The sequence below is a fragment of the Phyllopteryx taeniolatus genome, chromosome 10 (genome assembly GCF_024500385.1).
Source record: "Phyllopteryx taeniolatus isolate TA_2022b chromosome 10, UOR_Ptae_1.2, whole genome shotgun sequence".
Taxonomy (NCBI): Eukaryota; Metazoa; Chordata; class Actinopteri; order Syngnathiformes; family Syngnathidae; genus Phyllopteryx; species Phyllopteryx taeniolatus.
The window spans coordinates 25,083,614-25,105,919 of record NC_084511.1 but is presented as its reverse complement, the minus strand read 5'-3'; the positions used below and the strand labels follow the sequence as shown (position 1 = coordinate 25,105,919).

Below are 22,306 nucleotides of genomic sequence, written 5' to 3'. Positions count from 1 at the left end.
GCGCATTCCAAAGGGTGAGACGGACACAAGGAATAATACTTGAGCAAAGGGAGAAGAATCTAGAGTTGTGCTCTCCTGAGGGTAGTGGAGGAAAAAAAAAACTAATGCTTGATAATGTGCGTAAGACTCCCAAAGACAAGTGCACTTCTTCTCCTCACAAGGATTCTTATGGTCATGGTCTCATGGTTAAGAGTCTTTTATGCAAACCTTATCCACAAAACCCCAAACTATCACCAATCCAGAATAAGTCTGCTGCCTTCTCAACCAATATTTTCTGGTAAATTTACTGCCACAGACGTATATACAGTATACTGTACGTCAAGTACATTTTTCAGCGGTTAGGCCTGACAGTCGCCCAGCTTGTCTGTGAAATTCAGCTTTGTAAACCACTGCAATGACTAACATATCCCAGTAGATGGCGGCGTTGTATCGCTTTGGATTTGAGATCAGCACAGCTTTTGAGTAGAAGATAAAAATTAGGAGGTGAATCTCAGCTTGTCACACCAATTATTAGGAATTATGAGTTTTTCGCAATTTACGGCATGTAAAGAAGCCACACGAGCCATGCCATGAGTCACCGTCTCTTGGGTTTCGTTCGTGTCATTGAACAGAACTCTGTTGCAAATTGTACTCAAGTGTCCTATTTTAGACACAGTGATGAATGACTAACGTGCACTCCTAATTCAATTGAATAGAGGCAGGCCACGGAAAATGGGTTACGCTATTTTGTTTATGTGCATGTCTGCAAGAAGCAAAGTTATTATTATTGTCTTCAGCTCAAAGCGGAAGACTGAATCCAGACATAACAAAACGCGCTGCAAAAAGCATCCGTAAAAGAGGAAAGCCAAGGCTATTGTAGGCTTTGCGGAAACGTGCCAGTGCACAAACTCAATAAGAAATAAATGAGGCGCTACAACACATCCAGGAGCACACATTCACATTCCAAAATGTAAAAGAAAGAAGGGGAAATTAATATCTATGACCTTCGCTCCTTTCAAAATGGTGGAATCACGTGATGAGCAAGTTCTTGTTTAAAAGCAGCCCATTGAGGAGAATGTTGACAACCATTTGCCCTGCAGTTTCAAGCAGAGATTGACGAAGGCCCCGTCGCCATCAAAGAGCCATTAAAAAGGAAAAGTGAAAGTAGGCAGTCGAGAATGGAGGAGGAGGACCACAACAGCTGTTTATCACATTTTTAACTGATGAAAACCCAGGCAAAACTGCAACAGACAGCCAGCGATCCGAGTCCTACTCTGTAGTCTGGGGCGAGTTCTGCGGTAGCTGCCATGTCTAATGGATCTTCCTGAAAATTTTGAACACACTGAAAAGCGCGGCTCAAAACGGCAAGTTAAAGAAACAAAATCTAATCCAAAACGTCAAAACCATTTGTGCTGTCGGTGTCGGAAAATGGGAGTGAGGATGCTTTGCTCTGTGATGGCCGTCAATAATCTAATCTAGCATGGACACCGACAGTACGTGGAAGTTTTGGATGTCAGCTGAATCGCGCACCTTGGCACATCTTGGTGAATATTATGCGACCAGCTTGCTTCGCAGTCCGCTTGTTGAATTTGTGGACACCTGCCAAGTCTTCCAAGCAGACCCCAACACCCACCTCTGCCAGTCAGTCAAGACTGATCCAATCTACAACAAGGACACACTTATGGGCCTAGCTCACTGGCGGGCTTGTTGCCGAGACTACCGAGGCTGATCAGTTGCGGCGACTCCTGTACCTGGGAGACCAAAATATTGCTTGCGCTCTCACCGGGAAGATGTCTGGGCAACCGCTGCAACCAATTGTTTACTGTCCACTGCTGTAGAAACAGAAATTTGTCATAAACTAAGACAGGAAGGGGGGGAACGATGATTTGAGATACTAGTTTTTTAAAATTAAGACCTTGGTCCCGAAACTAATTGAACTGGTATCTCAAGGAACCACTGTAATTCCCCTGGTATCAATCAATCAATCAAATTATCAATTTATATTATCTACTGCTTATATTACCATGAATACAGACCGATAATGTAGGTTATTTGGGGTCTGCATGGCAATGACAAAACCTGTACAGGGGGCCTCGATTTACAACGATACTGCCATATGAGGTCACAAACGGTGGATAATTTTCGCAGCGGCATAAGAATACGTCATCACACGGCACAAGAAGGCACTATCAGTTACTGCCATAATTACTTTTTACCATTTGTTTTATAATTTGTGGCTAAACAGTGTTTTTCATGCAAATATTTAGTGTAAGCGGCACGGTGAACGACTGGTTTAGAGCGTCTGCCTCACAGTTCTGAGAACCAGGGTTCAATCCCCGGCCCCGCCTGTTTGGAGTTTGCATGTTTTCCCCGTGTCTGCGTGGGTTGTCTCCGGGCACTCCGGTTTCCTCCCACATCCCAAAAACATGCATGCTAGGTTAATTGAGAACTCTAAATTGCCCGTAGGTGTGAATGTGAGTACGAATGGTTGTTTGTTTATATGTGCCCTGCGATTGGCTGGCAACTCCTGTTAATACCGTTTCATTGGACAAAACGACCTGCGCGCTGCAAAGATTTTAGGAAGACAAGTTGCATGTTGAATAATAGGATGGCGGCTGCTGGCCTGACAAGATAACATCTGGTCTCACAGGACATCAGGCAAGTGCCGCACCGGCGACCCCGATGGCTTTTGGGCACGTCAAGAAGCTTGAGATACTATTTGAACAATCTTGGCAGCATATGAGGTTGCCGGCGGAAAATATCAAGACTATCGTGTTATGTGTTTTTTGTTGTTGTTATTTTTTTACCTGTGAAGAGTTTAGTAATGGCCTTGTTCTGTCTCCGTGCAGAGCAGATGAGCAGAAGCCATGGCGGCAGGAACTCGTGATGGCTGGCGAGGAGCTCGGCGATGGTCCTGGGGGAGCCCGGCGGCGACCTCTGCTCCGCCTCGCCCAGCTGGCCGCCCTCATCCACGGAGTCCACCAGCAGGAAGAGAGCTTGTGGCGGAGGCTTGGCGCTCAGGAGAGGCAAGAGCACGCATCTGAGACAGGAAGGGGGGGAATGATGATTTGAGATACTAGTTTTTTTAAATTAAGAGCATTGTCACGAAACGAATTTAACTGGTATCTCAAGGAACCACTCTAATTCCCCTGGTATTTAGGGGTGCACATCGCAGTTACAGTTATGTTTCGTGAGGATTGTGATGATGATTATTTCCTTGATAACATTTCCCTATAAGAAGTTCCTGGACCAGAAAAGTTAGAAAATCCCAACCTTTTTTTATGATTACTGTTACTCGAGCAGCAACTTAGATGTTTGTGTGAGCAGGACACAGCACTGACGTGAAGGACAGAACTTCGCGAGTAGGTGTTAAGTACACATCCATTAAGTCCACTGCACATTATTTCCACTCACAGCAGATGCACTTATAATTCAGTGGGCCTTTTTGTACGGGCCTGTGAGCTAATGTCTTGAGATGCTATTATTGATACAGGTATGTAATATTGTATTTTGCTGCACCAGTGGCAGTAAATGTGGAGCGTGAATTAAAACTACCACCCGCTACATCTCGCATTGAAGCAAACATGACGTACAACATTCCGAATTAGACGTCACATTACAAGTTGGCTGTTTGAACACTACATTAACCGATCCAGCAACGGCAAGCTGCTAGCCAGACATGGAATCTGCAAGTTCCACTGCTAATGTAGCACATGAACGCTAAATGAACCGCAGTAGTCAACAATCACATTCGAGCCCTGCAGAGTCTTGTTTGAGCTCCTCTGTTCCGGTGTGAGCGCCACAGGCGTAAGACGGGCAAAATGTCATTTCCCAAGATTCATTAAATTACTTCTGGCTCAACAGCCAGTGATAACGGATCTGATGAGTTCAGGTTAGTGACATTTTCATCAGAGTCCACGTTCATTCTGCATTTAAAAATGGGGTTTAACAAATCAATTAATAGATAGGAAAACTTGAGCGCAGGCAAAGCTTCTTGAGGTATCTCGTCCCCCCACCCCCCCCTCCCCCCCCAAGTAGACATTGCACAGATAAAATCGTTCACCTTCCAAGGTGACATACCCTGTCTTTGGGATAGAAAATTGCTTGTGAACCCTCATCGTGAAACAAGAGAACAGAACTTGCTCCAAAGCCATTATCCATCTTTTATTTTAAAAAACAATGATCAACAATGTTGCCTATTTTCTGACGTTATGGTCCAAACCAGTAACTGAATCATAATTAGTTTATGTTTGTGCATTTTCTGCACAAATCTGAAATAATGTCCTGTTTTTTAATCAAGGGATGCAAAGCTACAAAAAAAATAATGTTTTCGCTGATTCATCAAGACAAAATAATTGACAGATTAATCTACTATTAAAATAATCGTCAGTACAGCCCTAAACTTTATCAAAATATTTAGCAAAAGAACTTGAAGCCATTTTCCCAACAGTTGAAGTGCAAAAGAGGATGGTTGTTGCAAAAGGACAATGGTCTAAAATGCCTCCAGAAGAAGAAAATACATGTTCTCGAGTGACCCAGTCAAAGTCTTGACCTCAACCCGAATTGTGAATGCTGTGGCATCACCTCAAGAGAGCTCTTCACACGCAACATTTTTGTGGAAGAGGAATGGTCCAAAATGAATAATGATCGTTGGACATGTCTGATCTGAAACTAAAGGAAATGTTTGGTTGAGATTATTGTTGCCAAAGGAGGGTCAACCAGTTATTAAATCCAAGGGTTCACTTCCTTTTTCCTCCCTGTCCTGTGAATGTTTACATTATTTTCAGTAAAAATATGAAAACATATAATTGTTTGTCCAGTATTGGATTAAGAAGACAGTTTGTTTACTCTTGTGATTTAGATGATCAGACGACATTTGAGGACTAATTTATGAAGAAATTTAAGAAATTACAAAGTATTCACCTACTTTTTCCTTCAACTGTATTCTTTATCCTCGAACGACAAATATTACTGTGGCTTACTGATGAGCCGGGATGGCTCTATTTACATATCCGTATGTCTGTAATATAATGTCCACGGGTGGACAAGTCGCTCACACCTGAAGTACTGTGTAAACTGAATTAAAGCGAAAAATGTGACAAACTAGAGTTCAGTTGTTTTACATTCTATTTAAATATGGCATTACTGTATGTTTTAATAAAGTACAATATTATAAAGTGCTATTTTTCTTATAAAGAACACATGACAAATTTGACACATTTTCCTTGTTTTTTGTTCAGAGACTGGAATAGAATAATGGCATTTCCATTCATTTTAAATGGGGAAAGATGATTTCAGATTTGAGTGTTTTGAGTTACAGGCGTGGTCACGGAACAAATTCCATTCTTATCTCAGGCTCCACTGTATATACCTTTACCTTTAATTTGGTGGTGTGTCGTGACATTTATCTGACATAAAAATATGAATTTCAGCTCAATAAAGGTTGGGAAACCCTGATCTAGAAACAGTCCGAGGAAGGCTAAATGACACATCTACCCCTTGGGTGCACGTTGTTTGCAAATCTCCTAACACCCTTAAGACGATTTTCCTTGCTTCATTGTCATCTTACTCGGCCTTCCGCGGCTAATCTCTCCTGATGGCTGCAGCCTGCGGAGAACCTGCAGTGCCATCTGGGAGCGTTGCCAAAAGGAATGTCCACGCACGGGGATGACTGGCCGTGAATGGCCGTGTCTGTGTTGCCTACCGAGACAATCAAATTCACAGTGACAGCAAGTGGGTCGGACAAAGAGCCATTGTTCTCGCGCAATTCAGCTACTTTTGGGCTGTCAAAGAGTCAAAAGACAAGAGCAGCAGACAAAAAGACAACTCTGTGGGATATTAGGGCAAACTAAGCGCAACAAAAGCCACTTTACCAAGCGCGTCCGAGTGTGCGTCTCTCGCTTCAGTCCTCGACATATGCCCGAGTTTACGCCAAGTGCTATACAGAAGACATGGTGTGAAAGAAATTTGATGCACTCGCCATCATGCTCTTGCACAATGTTGTGGGACGACTGATATAGTTACAAGATTAAGACAGCATCAAGCAATACGCCGACTCATTGGCTAAAATGATTTTACAAGGATGACCCTGACCAGGAGCTACAAAACAGATGGGGTAAATATAATGTACATTGAGCCTATACTATCAAGGTAGTCATCAGGGTAGTGTTGTAGTACACGTGATCGTTGGTTTATGACCGGTTTCTGTTACTACGACGGCGTAACGTGAATTTGTCTTATTGCATCGTAGTTTATCACCAACCTAACATAGCTCGTAACCTTGAAATGTCGCATGCCGGCACAGATACAAACCGAGGACTCCCTTGTACTCGAGATGGTTCTTTGTCTTAAGACTACTTTTAGGGACTTTATTCTCAAAACAAGTCGAGACTTTAAAAAAAAAAAAAAAAAAAAACTGCGAGAACAGCAGTGCATAACTAAAGTTATCAAATCGATCTCATACAACATATTTTTCAATTTACTCCATTTATCACACTACTTTCCTCACCCTTTTCCAGATTTCTTCAAATGACATCTACAAGCCTTGACCTGGTTTTGCTCTTGACTCAACACATCAGTCTTTTTTTGTTCATGTGATCTTGACTACAAGGCCAGTTTATGGTACCGTGTCTGTTGAGTCTTTGATAAATTGTGTCTCGACGACGTCAAAATCATTTAAATTTGACACAAAAACAATTGAAACACTAATACGCATGCCAGACCAGTAGTTGTCAATCTTCTTTTGTAAAGAAGCTGCTTTTTTAGTTTTCAAAGCTTGTAACTATTCCATCTTAGTGTTTTATTTACATACTCTAGGTATATATTTCCATTGTTCCACTTTGTTCAAAAACTTGACGTGATAGAGAAAAACTGAGAACAGTTTTGGATTCCACACCCAAAAATTTGTAAAAACAGCTGCCAGACCCAACTCAACAGAAATTGTGTTCCGCAGTGAATTGATTCAACCAGTGGCGGGCGGTGCATTTGGGACATTGGCCTTGAGTAGGGACTTAAATGAGCCAATGCACCCCTTAATACCACCGCTAACAGGTCACAATTTTACAAAATACACAAAAACGCAATATAACAATGCGTGGCATTACAGAGAGAGAGAGAGAGAGAGAGACATTTTATTTTATGATTTATTAGGCTGCTAACTTAGCGACTGCTACACGTCTTTTTGCTATTTAACAATGTATAAAACACTAATAACACACAGGTAGGTGCTATTCTTAACAGGGCACTTATACATGTGTACCTGTGTGTTGCTACTCACTTGCCATTAAAGCACACAGCCGAACAAACTTAGAATCCTGTACACACACGATCTTCCACCAACTGCATTGCAAACTTCGCTCTTCCACCCTGTGACATTACCACCCAGGCACAAATCACGTGGACCGGACCACTCGAATATCAATAATAGACAAATGAACGCACATTTTTAAAAAATGCTTAAGCCACCCAAATTGAATTCATTGTTTTCGTTTTGTCTTCCAAAATTATATAAAACAAATAACCTGTTTTGTGAGCCACTGCTTGGTGCAGACAAACTTTCACAATCGCAATAAAACATTTTCCAGATATAATTCGAGTCACAGTCTATCTTTATTGCATATGAAGCTACGATATGCCAATTACGTAAGACTACATCATGCATGGTCATGCTGTACCCCTCCAAAACAGGGTGCCACCAAATCATGTGCTGCTGCGACCCCCACCAGTCAGGTCCAAGTCGTTTTGGTCAAGAAGGAAAAGCACGGAGGTTTGGTTTCACATGACCGTACTAAAAAAAAACACCAAATTGAACATCTATTATCAATGTCTGGTGATCTTCTGAGAAGAAGTCTTACGATGTCTTTAATTGGTCAGTCATGAGACCTGTTAAATACAAGGGACTGCATTGTTTTTGTTTTTATTTCTGTGGAGACGACATCGAGGGCTGTGTCCGGGATGGTGGCCATTCTAAATTAGCTCCTCACTGACACGTCCAAAAAAAAAAAAAAAAGAAAAAAAAGAAAGGGGGGGAAAAAAGCTCAAGTAGGTCAAACTGCAGTTGTATGCAAAACGCTGTCAAAGTGCTCCCATGTCTGTTTATTTATCTGACATATGTCAGTATGTATTAATGATTTCCAACCGTGTACAGATGCTACTTCTTTAGCAAGCACTCACGCCTCAGATAACTACTGCAAATAATTCAAGCTCTTCCCAGTCCAAGCTATGTGCACATTCCTGATGAGATATCCAACGCCGCCAATGGAATCTGAAATCTGAACACCCCCTACCTCCACCCGTTTCTCTGTCGACACTGTGGCGCGCGGGAATCTCCGCACACCCAACACACTCTTTGGAATGGCCGGTAAAGTTTCCTGCCAAGTAAGGATTATCCTTCAAGCTTTAGTCCAGGTCAACTACTTTATGAGGACCAAAGTAATCAGAGGGAATTGTTATAAGTCTTAGTTTGCATACATGAAACAATATTTGAGCTAAGCGAATTCGGCTTCACACTACATATATGAGCATTATTTTTTTTATACACTCACACAATATACGGCAGTAATGTTGAGACAGAGGCTCACCACAGAGTGCTGAGTCATCATTGCACCGTTGCTGCCGCCGTTTCTCTTCTTCTGCTCCACTGGAGTTGATGCGTCACAAGTGAGGGGGGTGGATGGAAGTGGGACCCTTTTTTTGTAGCTTGCAAAAATGTGGCCCTAATTTTCAGGAAATCTTCCGCTGCCGTGCACCACATGAAAGGCGCGGGCAGCTTTTATTTGAGTATCTCTTAAACCTCAAAAAGTAGTCCCGCCCAATCAAGGAGTAAACACATGACACAAATGGAAAAGAAATGCACAAAGCGCCCACGCCTGGCCATTAAAAGCTGCCCTGGTTTGGTTCAGCTGAAAACGAAACGTGCTCAGCTTTGAATTCTGTTTATAATCTGCAATAAAACGTGACATGGCCAATTTCCTCAAAATTGCCCTAGAGGAAACATGTTGGACGTTTTTTTCCCTCATTTCTGGCTTTTTGCCACTCAAGAGTCTCAAACCCAAGATCTGAAAACTTCCCTGTTCTGTTCAATCTTATTTACTGGAGACGACTGAGCAAGTGTCAATTGACACAGTATCAACAGCTCATTTGGAACAAGGATGCCTGTTAGTGTCTGATGTAGTTGCCAGAAATACAAAATAAATCTATACATTTATAAATACATTTTCTTGAAGTATATAATCCTAACTGCTGCATTTATTTCTTGCACAGTTAAAGTTATAAAAGGTTCAATTCATCATGGAGACTGCAGCAGGAGCTGAACTGTCCCAAACCCCGGAGCCAGATAAAGTCACACCTGCTAAGCTTAACAATTTTGTGGCATCAGCAAAAAAACAAAAGTGCTGGAATTCGTTGGGCCCACATGACTGCGTTAAATTTCCCCTACCCCTCGTTTGAAGCCGGTTCTTTTGTCCTGAAGGAAAAGGCATGTTGGGAGGCCTGTAGGTTGAGTGGACGTTAGAAACATGAGTGGGAATCCAGTCAAAACAGTGAAGCGACTAGTATGAGAGTTGGATTCAATTTCAAGCTCGATCATCGTAATCATTGCAACCAACAGATCTTTATTTGTAATTGGTTAGTTTCGAATATACAAAATACACATTTGAAGTCTGTGTAAAAATCTGTCAGATTTTCACGTGGATGCCATTCACGGAACTGGCACAGTAGGAAATTCCGGTAAAAAATATGATTCGTAATGACCGAATTTGCTGAATTACTCACAAACATTAGGGTCGCAGGTGAGCTGGAGCCTATCCCAGCTGACTTTGGGCGAGATGCGGGATACACCCTTGACTGGTCGCCAGCCAATCGGAGGGCACACAATCTAAACATAAAATGAAATCACTTTATCTTATGACAAGTGATAATTGTCTTGTTAAGACCATCCCAGGTCACATAGAGCTGCAAAAATGACTGCAAACGATGTAATGTGCATGCCAGGTCACTCGTCAGAAATACAGTAGTCTATAGAACACAGTGAACCGCCGACAATTGGGGGTGCTCTTTCTGTAATGCCTTAAGATGTCACAAGATGGTTCCAAAGCCCTAGCTAATGGGAAGGTAGCATTTCATGTCAAAGGCTGGATTGTTGAAATTCTACAGCTTGACTGGGAGACTAAGATCTTTGTATGTCGAGGAGGAACCAAGTTGAGCCGGGGTTGTCAGCGGACGTTACGGAGAGTCTTAAGCACATTTGTACGTATAGTACACGCACACAATTCTGGTGCATTATTTGACATGAAAATCATCTGTAAGCAATTTCTTTTGGGGCGGAATTTTATCAGATGGTAAGGCTCAGTTCCTGTCTACCACAAATAGCGTGGATTTATTGTGCTCTTTGTTGACGCAGCACAGCGCCTCGGGTCACAGTAGCGTTGTGTAGCTGTGATCTGCCTTTGTTGTTTACTATCATGGTTGTGTCTCACTCATAAAAAGCCTACACTTAAAACTTTTAGCAGTCATTTTCAGGCTCCGAAACGCTGTTGTCGTGCAAACAATCAACCTAAACAATGCTGCTTATCAACTTTTTCAGTTAAAATCCATCTCATCTCTTTTTGTGGGGGGGGGACTTTAGCTTAAGGCCCTTTTTGTCTTTCTTAAGAAACCTCTCATCACTCTTACATGTGATCAGTCCGTACACTACTTCAAAAGGAAGAGTGTCAACTGAAAGCTTTTGCGGCGACGCAATGCTACAACAGCTGAACAAACGTCTGCACAACAACGTTGTTGTTTTTTTAAATACTCTACAAGAGGGGTGTCTGCGGGTTTAAAGAAGCCACATTCAAGACATTTTAAAATTTTGATCAAATACATCATTCACTAAATATTACCATTAGCAGTGATTGAAATGGGCTCAATATTATATATTCAATTGTTAAGAATTTTCGCTATGACTTCATTACACAAAAGTGCAAAATATTCAAATTTGTCAAAAACTTCACAAAGACTTCCAAATGTGTCTGTGGCATTTTTAAGACGGACAGCAGACTTAGCATTATATGTACTTTTTAAGGATAATTAAGGCCTTTCAGAAAGTAAAATTAAAGACTTTTTAAGGATCCTTGTACAACAGTATTTTTACCTCAATGTGAGATTTATTATATTTTAGTTTTGTACCGTAACATTTTTACACAATGTGACTTTGATTTTCTTTTCTGTTTTTTGTACCAACTGATCATTTGGACACAAAGTGATGAGTAAATAGACCATCAAATGGCAATTATCCTGCCACAGCGACCACATTTTCTCCATTCTCATCATTCATCGGGTTTTTATCCTTTGAAATAACGTGATTATGACACCTTTTTTATCTATCTTTCTGTAATTAATGGCTTGTGAGTCAGCAGTGAGTAATAACCACTGCAACTGCATAAACCTGCTACGCAAAGCATCAAACTGACCGCCTAGATAAAAACAGAAAACATAGCTACAGTACGACATTTACAAGAGAAATGTGCAGGTACATTGCAAATGTCTACAGACTGGACAAACAAACTGTTCAAATCTGCGCTCAAAATGCCTCAAGTCTGGTCTTCCCACAGGCATACACAGAGAGAAAAGCAGCAATCGGCTTGTACGCCGCGGACGTCAACCCATGTCTAAACCAGTTTTGCTGCATTAACACACGACTGGCGATTACTATCAACAAACAGACTTGTTTGCCTTCGACTAGGCCAAAGAATTTGGCAGGGGCCTCTTGCATGCACTCACTGGCTGAAAATCGGAACGGGACAGGGGTTGATGGGAGCTAAAAGCTCCTAAAAAGGAAAAAAATAAAATAAAAATAAATCTGCATTTAACAACACAGTTAACTAGATGTAACCTGTATACGTTTTTACTGAGTAGTCTAGGAAGTGCGCAGTCAAAACAAACACACCTCGTTGTAAACCTTTATCCCAAGGCCTGTCACACTGGAGTGGCAAAGTTTTACTCCCATCTATTTATTTTTTATTCTTTCGTCAAATAGAACCAACAATCCTGGCACCCTGAAACCAGAAACCACTATGACACCAGGGAAACGCAGGGGAAACTTGCCAGATAGTGTATGATGATCCCCAATTTGTGTTCACATCTGATAATAGAGCTAATATGGAAGATATGGACCAAATTTGATATCGCTATCCAGGTAATTTTATACCCTGAAAATAATAAATATCCAAATAGAGTATTTTTCCTTAAAATCACATGAAATAACTGGCAATCTTCTAGTATGTTTAACCAGAGATTTAGGAGCACAAGTTTGTCATCGTTTGTCAAGGCCCTGGGTTAACCGACTGTGGTGTCTCAGTCTGTACACTAGGGGGCACCACTTAAAAGGAGGATGTAGATAAGAGACGAGGTAGAAATAACAGACGAAGAAAGAGATACTCTTTACAAGTAAATAGAGGAATGCTATGTTACAGTATCTCTGTGTTGAGCTGTGAATAAAAACATGAAATACACAATTGCTTTCGTTTTCTGGCGTTACAGACTCAGAAAAAAACAAACCGTTAGGAACAGGTGGCCTAAACAAATTGTGACAACTCTTAGCAGTGGATCAATCAGCTAGCGCGTTGATTAAGAACGATGCTAATGCCGTGAAAGCTAATGTGACTCGGGCTTATGTGAATATACTACGTGCACAAACCCCATGAAACACTTCAGATCTCGCCAGTGATTGTCAAAGTAGTATCCGGTTATATGGAGCGGGAGAATAGCTTAACGAAGACAAAAGTGCTTCAAGCGCCCAGAAAATAGTATAATATTGTAAGGGATGCTTGTAGGTGCCAGAAAACGGTGGGGGGCTCAAATGAGCAACGCTGTGCCATAACTGCGAAAGCAACTCTTTTCACGTAACACTGTGAGGTCCTGATTAATATAAGTCGTGTACAACCCCAAGTCCAATAAAGTTGGGGCGTTGTGTTAAACATAAATAAAAACAGAATACAATGATTTGCAAATCATGTTAAACCTATATTTAATTGAATACACTACAAAGACAAGATATTTAATGTTCAAATTGATAAACTTTATTGTTTTGAGCAAATAATCATTAACTTTGAATTTTATGGCTGCAACATGTTCCAAAAAAGCTTGGACAGGTGGCAAAAAAGACTGAGAAAGTTGAGGAACGCTCATCAAACACCTGTTTGGAACATCCCACAGGTGAACAGGCTCATTGGGAACAGGTGGGTGCCATGATTGGGTATAAAAGGAGCTTCCCTGAATTGCACAGTCATTTACAAGTAAAGATGGGGCGAGGTTCACCTCAAGTGCGTGAGAAAATAGTCAAACAATTTAAGGACAATGCTCCTCAACGTACAATTGCAAGGAATTTAGGGATTTCATCATCTACGGTCCATAATATCATCAAAAGGTTCAGAGAATCTGGAGAAATCACTGCATGTAAGCGGCAAGGCCGAGAACCAACATTGAATGCCCGTGACCTTCAATCCCTCAGGCGGCACTGCTTCAAAAACCGACATCAATATGTAAAGGATATCACCACGTGGGCTCAGGAACACTTCAGAAAACCAATGTCAGTCAAAACAGTTTGGTGCTACATCTGTAAGTGCAACTTTAAACTCTACTATGCAAAGCAAAAGCCATTTATCAACAACACCCAGAAACGCCGCCGGCTTCTCTGGGCCTGAGCTCATCTAAGATGGACTGATGAAAAGTGGAAAAGTGTTCTGTGGTCCGACGAGTCCACATTCAAATTGTTTTTGGAAATTGTGGACGTCGTGTTCTCCTGGCCAATGAGGAAAAGAAGCATCCGGACTGTTATGGACGCAAAGTTCAAAAGCCAGCACCTGTGATGGTATGGGGCTGTGTTAGTGCCAATGGCATGGGTAAGTTACACATCTGTGAAGGCACCATTAATGCTGAAAGGTACATACAGGTTTTGGAGAAACATATGCTGCCATCCAAGCAACGTCTTTTTCATGGACGCCGCTGCTTATTTCAGCAAGACAATGCCAAACAACATTCTGCACGTGTTACAACAGCGTGGCTTCGTAGTAAAAGAGTGTGGCTACTAGACTGGCCTGCCTGCAGTCCAGACCTGTCTCCCGTTAAAAATGTGTGGCGCATTATGAAGCGTAAAAATGACAACGGAGACCCCGGACTGTTGAACAGCTGAAACTGTACATCAAGCAAGAATGGGAAAGAATTCCACTGACAAAGCTTCAACAATTAGTGTCCTGTCGCAGCTTTTTTGGAACGTGTTGCAGCCATAAATTTCCAAGTTAATGATTATTTGCTAAAAACAATAAAGTTTATCAATTTGAACATTAAATATCTTGTCTTTGTAATATATTCAATTAAATATAGGTTGAACATGATTTGCAAATCATTGCATTCTGTTTTTATTTGTTTAACACAATGTCACAACTTCATTGGAATTGGGGTTGTATCTCTAGCCTCACAGAAAGCCTAGTAAAAAAGTAAGTAGTAAGAAAAAAATTAAGAAAAGTAGGCTCTAGCACGTGAGGATAAGCGGTACAGGCAATGGATGGATGGATAGAATAGTCCATCCATCCATCCATTGTCTGTACCGCTGTAGTAGTTTATTGAATCTGTGGTTTAACTGTCAGTTTTCATGAAACGCTGGCTGTGGGTTGTGTACAATACCACCCCCAGTCAGTCCCGTTGTACACTAACGTGTCCTTCCTGGTAATTGCTCAATAAAGTCTCCTTCTTCTGTAAGCCATAAGTCTCTGTTTTCCTTGTGCGCCTTATCAGCGCCACAGTATTATTAAGTGGAGGAAAAGGAACTACAGGATTACCTCACTAGTAGCAAAGGAAATTGAAAAGATAAAAAAAATTAAAAAACGATATACGTGACAGCAGGTTATATTGTATGATAGATGTTATATCACACTGTGATATACATATATTATTCAATCAATCAATAAAATGTTATTTATATAGCACTTTTCATACATAAAAAATTGCAACCCAAAGTGCTTCACAGAGATAAAAACAAGCCATTAAAATAAATTGGGTTTTTTTGGTTTGTTTTTTTAAAAACACCCCTCACATCCAGTATAAATGCACACACAACCCATGCGAACACATATGCCCGCACGCGCAGACAAAAACACAGCACCTATTGACGATTAGTATAGAGACATGGGAAGGCACTGAGGATACTGGGGTGGATACTAGTGGTGCCATAGTCCACAGCCACAGAGGATGCTAACACAGGGACCACCGCGACCGGAGTAGACCTTGGGGACTCTTCACATTGTACAGAGACCCCCAGCTGCCCCAGTCTGGGGAAACTGCAGGATGAGATTCCCTCGGGCAGACCGGACACACCTCCCAGTGTCGAGGCTCCCAGGAGGAGACACTGGAGTAAAACTTGGACGAAAAAGACAAAAGGACAGGATAAAAACTGAAGGACTATAAGAGATGTAATAAAATAGGGTACAAAAATAAATAGGTAAATAAATCAAATAAAAATAATTAGATCTATGAATAAGCAAATGATTCGATAAATAATTGTCTAAATGAATAATAAAGAAATCAGTTAAAAGCAAAATAAAGAAAGAAACTGGTTAAAAATTAAACCAAATAGGTGAGTCTTGAGCCTCCTTTAAAAAGCATCAATAGTCTCTGCGTTCCTGATGCCCTCTGGCAGCTTGTCCCAGAGGCGCGGGCCATAATGGTTGAATGCAGGATCTCTGTGGGTTTTTGTTCCAGATCTCGGAACAATTAAAAGGCCTGTGGCAGAGGACCTCGGGACCCGCAAGAGTTGATATGATGAGAGCATACCCGAGAGATATGATAGTCCAAGACCGTTAAACCTAGTAAAATAACCTTAAAAATCGATTCTGAAACACACGGGGAGCCAATGCAGTGATCTTAAAACCGTCGTAATACGCTCCCGCTCTCTCGTCGTCGTCAGCGCACGAGCAGCTGAGTTAGCAGCTGAAGTAGTTGTACAGTGGACATGTTCTTTTAGGGAAGACCAGAAAGGAGGGCATTGCAATAGTCTCAACGACGGGAGATAAAAGCATGCGTCAGCACATCCGTCCGTGTTAGCCTGAGAGAGAAACGCGCGGACTCTGGATATATTTTTAAGATGGTCAAAACCTATTTCGATTACATTCTTGATGTGCAGAATAAAATTAAGCTTGGTGTAAAACATGACACCCAGGTTCTTAACACATTGTGAGGGTTTAAAATCCTGTAGTGTTGGTAAAAGTTTCTATCGCTTTCCTTCAGGATCGATAACTAAAATCTCAGTTTTGTCCTGGTTGAGCTGTAGGAAATTCAATGCCAACCATAACTTAATATCTAAAATATAGTTAAAAAGGTATCAGTTGTCTATGTGTCTCACGGCAATGTACATCTGTGTGTCATCTGCGTAAATGTGGAAGCTGATGCTTTGTTTCCAGTGTGTTTTCGGGATTCAAACCGTCGACCCTTCGGCCACTGGACGACCCACTCGACCAACTGAGTCACATCCGTACAACAATTTTATTGTTATTATTATATAATAACAATATAATAATATAATATTATACAATAAAGTGCCTATTAGGCTCAAAAACAAAAACTTATTCTTGGCTTCTTTGTAATTGAAAAAAGTGATGATTTGGTCGTTTGCTTTTATGAAAATGGCGTTTGAGAGCCAGAAAAAAAATATTCATCCATCCATCCATTTTCCGTACGCGTTATTTATGAGTACACTACTGTGAATGAAAATGCGCGTTCAATGTGAGTCTGCACAGCTTCTGTATATCATAGCAGAACAACAACACAATGGACCTGAAGCACTGTTGTTTATCCTTCTAATTGGTATAATATTTTTCGTCATACACAGTCCCGGTACCCTAACATCCAGATAGCTACTGTGACACTGATTAGATGAATTACATATGAAGAGCCCAAATGTTTAGGTGAATTTTTGGCTGGGGCTATTTACACAACACAATTCTAACTAAAAGCAAAACAAACAGTGTTGTTTTGGCTATTTGTGTACATTTCAGGGCCTTAAAACGCAAACATTAAAACGGTTCTAAGTGTGAACATTTTATTCCGGGTCAATGCTGAAAATGGTAGACTGTTAAAACAAAACAATGTGTACAACCAAAACAATGTTGCTACTTAAGCAAAGTGTACACTTTCCACACCACTTTCCTATTGGAGGTTACATTACTTACACATGAAATTGTAACCCACATATACTGCATGGCACTATTCAAAAACGTTTTTCTTTTATATTTTTTAACAAAAGGACATCACCTACTACTGGCCTAGCATGCGTATTAAAGCATTTTCAGTCATGTATTGCAGGTCTGCCATGAAACTATTTGAAACGGTTGTTTTAGTGTAAACGTACCCTTTAGTCCTTAGTTAAAGTGTGAAAGAAAACAGGCTCCATAAAGGCAACAGGCTGCCTGCACCAAGGCAGTCGACATGCATCAAGTATTGCATCCTGCTTGGGTTCAGACTATTTTAGATCCTTCAGTAATCTATTTTTTGTCTTTTGGGGGGGTCAAACTGAAGTCAGAGTCGTGGGTAAACTGAGTCCTCGTGATTATGACCAGATGACAAGTGCTTCCCTGGGAACGAGGGTGTCAGGTGGGGGGCGGTAAAAAAAAGGTGTGTTGACTCTGGTGAGCGTTTAAAAAATGGTTTACCTTGCCGTGACCTACTTTGCATGTGTGTGTCTGTGTGTGTGTGTGTATGCGCGTGCGTGTGATTTTCTGATGTTGCAACAAGCGTCAGCAGATGGCCAGGCAAGAAATGCGGGTGTTCAGCGCGCGCACAAGCACACCACCTGACCAACAGTAAGACAAGCTGTACGCAAACTCATGCACTGATCCATTGCAAGATCCACTGCAATCACTGTGATCAAGTTGTCAGCCGGTGTTAGCAGAGGCCCACCCAAATGACTCAGAAATAGGTGAGTCCCAACCAGGATGCCAAACCAGGCGGGGGGGAGAACCCATGCAGGCATGACATGCAGTGAGGCTGCTGAGATGAGCTGTGCAAAGAGTGTGAGTGGCAGTAAAAAGAAAAAAAATGGGGGAGGGGTGCATCAGGGTCAGGAGGTGGCAGGGGGAAGGGAAAATCTAATTTCCAACGTCACCTGGAAGCACCAGAGAAGGGCTTTACAGAGGTCAAAGCAATGTTTTTGCCCCCTTTTCTACAACAATTTAACCAACTAATTGTACGCCTTCAGTGTAGTACCATGTTGTACCGTTGTGCATTTTTGGGGTTATGGGAGGGAATGGGTGGATTTCCATTCATTTCAATGGGGAAAGATGCGTTGAGTTATGAGTGGTTGGTCACAGAACAAATTAAACATTTATTTCAAGGCACCACTGTATTCTCCCTCTATATCAAGGATTTCCACCTATCCTTTCCGCTGCAATAAATAAAGGGTTCACTGTACATTGGCTTCCATCTTACGCACAAATTTGATTACATCACCATAAAAGGAATGGAACTCAGTCGTAAACCAAGGACGCCCTGTATTATGTCCGTTGTTACCTTTTGAACGCCTCGGTGGGATTCCTCTCGCACTCGCCGGGCAGCAGTGCGCCCTGCACAGCCGGCTCGCGCACCTTCTCCTCGTATCCCGTCACCAGCCCACTGCGGCAGATCTGCGCCACCAGTCCGCGGATGAAACCGGCGACGCACAGTGTGTCCGAGTCGTCAGCCCGGCAGAAGTGGAAGGCAAGGCCCTGCTGGTGTAGGCTTCGCTGGACTCCCTGCGTGGATGTGGGCCACAGCAGCTCCGTGCACAGTGCCGTTTTCCCACTGCCGGGACCGCCAACCAGCAACAACCCCCATGAGTTCCCGCTTTTCACCGAACCTGAAGTCAGGCTGCATGGGTTGGCTACGCCACCGCCGGGCCCCAGAGGAGGCTGCTTACTGGGTGTGCCGGTCACCCTGCTCAGGTTGCTGCTTTTCTCCTGTAGGCAATGCTGGATCTTGTGGAAGACCCATTCCCGGCAGTAAAAGCGCTTCCCCTGCAGCAAACTGGTGTGGGCCATTGTGATTTGCTGGTTCCAGCTAGTCCTCCTTCTCTTCATATGGCTCCCATCCTTCTGCCGTTCACATCCTCACTATGTCAGGCTGTGAATTCCATCCATTATTATTCACAGAAAAGTAGGTTGCATTTAGATGTGATTGGCCAAAATGTAAGTGCTTTACCAAAGTATCTAGGTCAAAATAATAAAAAAGTGTGGGATCAAAAAACAAGGTGAAAAACCGAGATTTTCCACCAACTTTTTCCAGCGTTTTCCCTCTGCGTGAACCGAGCGCTCCTGGTTGTTATTTTTACGCCGCTTTAGCATGGCGCTCTTGACCGTATCGGCTGACAGGCTCGACACGATTAGCCATCAGAGCCGCTTGTGTATTTCCACATTTGCATGGGAGTGGTCATCAAACGTAGTGTTTCCATTACTTTAACATTGACTGAGCAGCCAGCGTACAGTCATTTTATCCAATGTGTCTGGGAAAAAAAAAACAGAAACACGTTTTGTTAATACAGAAAAGTGTCATTACTTTATTGATTCCCGTTGTGTTTAAACATGATATACGGACTTTTGATCACAAGTGACGAAACTGACGGTGACGGGTTAACACGAGAAGCAAACATAGCAGTCTATATCATCATTCTTTTGTCACTGAACATCCAAATCTGAAGAGTAAGCGGCTAGCATGGGAAGCTAACATACTGTAGCAGTCTACCCAGTACTCCTCCCTGTCAAACAGCAGCGGTCACAGAAGATTGAAGTTGCTGCTGTTTGTTCACAAAAAGCTTGTCTATGCCAGTGGCTGACACAAGAAGCTAACATAAACAGGTCTACATTTACACAGTACTCCTTTTCGTCAAACAGTAAAAACAGGCTGATTCAAACGCACATCACCACTCACAAAAGATCCAAATAAAAGTCCTTAATACGCAAAACGTTAGTCAATACAAGCTCCAGCGGAAAGTTCTATTGAGCTGGCTAGTTATTCTAGTGGCTAACATGAGAAGCTACCAGTCAAATTCAATTGCATGACACCTGTCACAGAAGATCCAAATAAAATATTTTGTTCGCCAAAAAAAAAATCGGTATAACCTGAGAGCCCTGTTAAGCCAACAGGAATGGGAAATAGAAATCTACCAAAATATAATCCATAACACCACAAAATCCTATTCAATCAAACCAACACTTCTGCTCAGTCACCCGTCCGACTACTGGGACTGGTGGCTAACCACTTAGCTTGTTCCCAAAAGCTGGGTTTTACCAGCTTCAGCGGAGAGTCATATCAAGCTGTCTAGCTAGTGGATACCGCGGCAAACTCATAGAGGTCTACGCCAATACTCAGCGCTTCCTCTTGTAAAACGGTGCAAACAGATTCAAATGTGCGACACCTGTCATGGAAGATTCGAATCAGTCCTAAAAAGATGGTCAATACCAGTTCTGAGAATCCTATCAAGCCAACATAAGTAAAAGCGCTAAATTCGACCTAACAGAACCTATGCTCAATCATCCTCACGACTGTGCTCCTTGTCAAACAGCTCAAACAGACAGACTAAAATACACAACGCCTGTCACAGAAGAGCCAAAGTCTGATGTTCGCAAAAACCCGGTCGACACCAGGTTCAGCTGAGTGTCCTATCAAGCTGGCTAGCTAGCGAACGGTTGCACAAGAAGCTAACATACTGTACGTAGCAGTCTACGCTAAGAGAGATGAATTGGACTCAAGAGACCTGTATGTTCAATGCATTGATCCCAGCATGTTGTACGACCACAAGACGACAAAGCAGTTTAAACATGACTAAGTGCAATACTTGGTGTTAGTGTCTCTGCCCCCCCCCCCCCCCCAGTCCCCAACCCACAATACCCCCACCCACCCTCCTGTTCCACTGCAAACATCCATGCCTGGCTTGCAACTCGCTGAATTCTTGGCAAGCACCCCTCTCTTGTCCACGTCCACTGTGATCCCCCTTCTTCCTTCCTTCCTATGCGCCTTTAAATCCCAAACAGCTCACATCCGCACTCAGCTGCTAAGTCCAAAATGGGGGAAACCTGTTTGTATACTTAACCAACACACATGTATATGTTAAGGAATGAAAATGTCTTTCAAATTCATGGTTACTCTGCCAAATAAGAATACAAGTTTGAATTCCAGAGAACTGCAGCTTCACGGAAGTCCATTTTAGGCTCATTGTTATGTCACATTATTTATGAGAAAATGTACAATATTTTGGCCATACTACTTTAAAAAAAAAAAAATAATAATTCTCCCTTGAGAATGTTATGATAACATGCTAAATGCTAGTAACACATTTGTTAAATTTAATTGATAACTTTTTGTGTGTGTGTGAATTCCAACACTTTTGAATAGTAGATGTAAGAATCAAGTGTCACCTTTAAGGATTATAGAGGCTTCTATTTGGGGAATAATCAAATTTAAGGCATTAAAGGAATTGTGGACACCCTGCATGTCTGAAAAGGTCTAAAAAAAAAAATTACATACATTATACTTACTATACATACATTATACTTACTATAGCAGCAAACTACCTAAACTTGGCACAGTCAAATATGGTTCTGCTGATTCGGCTATGCTAACACAATAAATTGTAATTACAAATTCATCAAATTTTCACAGAATTTTTTTTTTTTTTGTGTGCATTTTAGTGACTTTAAACGATGGATGTAAGGATCAATTGTCACTTTCAAGGACAATTGAGTCTTCCAAGACAAACAGAACTGTCCCGTTGCGAGCGATTCAATGCGCTGAGAACAATTTAAGACCTTTTACGGACCCATGGACACTCTGAATTTACCTGGAAAATGACAGCAATTTTGTAATCTTACATGTATTTACTAGCAACAAACTGCAAACGTGATCCCTTGAAACAACTCGATATGGCACCGCTCTCCGAAATGCTACCATGCTAAATGCTAATGAAAAATGTGTCCAATTTTTCAGAATCGACGCTTTCGTTTGAATCCAAATCTAATTTAAAATGTTTAAGGACCCCTGGACACCTGACATTTGCCTTACATTAGATGTAAACTATAAACATTCCAACGTTAAGGATCGCGCTAAATTTATAGGATAAATATAACGCATCAGAGTAAACTTAATAAGCATTTGTGAACATATTTTGGTCTACAATTGCGGTGTGGATCAAAACGGCCACGGACCTGAGGTTGCTCACCCCTCTACACTGTAGAGTCAATGGTCAGAAATGTTTAGTGGGCGGAAGACTAAAGAAGGCTAAAGTCTTTTGTATGGCCACCAATACAAACGTCACCTCGTTATTTTTATT

The 22,306-nt window shown here is 41.8% G+C and overlaps 1 protein-coding gene across 1 annotated transcript in view; it reads right to left on the bottom strand.

The window, feature by feature from the left end:
- The window catches only part of ankrd50 (ankyrin repeat domain 50), a 40,479-nt gene that overhangs the window by 17,670 nt on the left and 503 nt on the right, over positions 1 to 22,306 (bottom strand). The window contains exons 2-3 of the mRNA XM_061787361.1: positions 18,517 to 19,483; positions 2,787 to 3,019 (exon numbers count right to left, since the gene is read on the bottom strand). Coding sequence (XP_061643345.1) covers positions 2,787 to 3,019; positions 18,517 to 19,061 — 778 coding nt within the window. The 5' untranslated portion in view covers positions 19,062 to 19,483. The remainder of the gene's footprint in view (positions 1 to 2,786; positions 3,020 to 18,516; positions 19,484 to 22,306) is intronic.